At 63.3% G+C, this 779-nt stretch overlaps 1 protein-coding gene across 1 annotated transcript in view; it reads left to right on the top strand.

Annotated features, from left to right (window-relative positions):
* Nucleotides 1-779, top strand: part of LOC104496744 (chloride channel protein 2-like) — a gene marked incomplete at both ends in the record, with an annotated part of 4,847 nt that overhangs the window by 3,759 nt on the left and 309 nt on the right. Inside the window, 2 exon segments of the mRNA XM_010139907.1 lie at nt 296-509; nt 607-740. Coding sequence (XP_010138209.1) covers nt 296-509; nt 607-740 — 348 coding nt within the window.

Genomic DNA, 779 nt, shown 5'->3' on the forward strand with positions numbered 1-779 from the left:
ACCCCAACATCAACTCCTACCGCATCGTTCCAGGGGGCTACGCCGGGGTGGGTAAGCACTGGGCCAGCACCACAACACCACGGTGGGCATCACTTGGAGATGCTCCAAAGGAGCCAGCGGGTTCCCCATGGCTGAGGTGGTGTCCCCATGGACTGGGGATGACACCACCACTGGGGGTGTCCCCAGGAGAGTTCTGGGTGTGGAGGATGACCTAGGGGCGGAGACACAGGGTGGGGACCCAGCCCGGTGGACAGCACCTGACAGCCACCCCTATGTCTCCCGGGGATGGGTGCAGGGGCAGCTGCACTGTCGGGCGCCGTGACCCACACGGTGTCCACGTCTGTCATCGTCTTTGAGCTGACGGGGCAGATCTCGCACATCCTGCCTGTCATGATCGCCGTCATCCTGGCCAACGCTGTGGCCCAGAGCCTCCAGCCCTCCCTCTACGACAGCATCATTCGCATCAAGAAGCTGCCCTACCTTCCTGAGCTGGGCTGGGGCCACCACGAGTGAGCGTGTGTCCCCTGCCCTGTCCCCAGTCCCCTCACCAGGCACAAGAGGAGGGGGTGGCATCACTCTGAGTCCTCCATTGCTCTCCCTGGGAAGGAAATACAATGTGCGAGTGGAGGACATCATGGTGCGGGACATCCGCTACGTCACCCTCAACTGCAAGTACCGGGACCTGCAGCATGTCCTGCAGAGCACCAGGATGAAGAGCCTGCCACTGGTGGAGTCGGCCGGTGAGACACGGGCAGGAGGCTCTGCTGATGCCCGCGCCA

The sequence above is a fragment of the Buceros rhinoceros genome, unplaced genomic scaffold, assembly GCF_000710305.1.
Source record: "Buceros rhinoceros silvestris isolate BGI_N320 unplaced genomic scaffold, ASM71030v1 scaffold27027, whole genome shotgun sequence".
NCBI lineage: Eukaryota > Metazoa > Chordata > Aves > Bucerotiformes > Bucerotidae > Buceros > Buceros rhinoceros.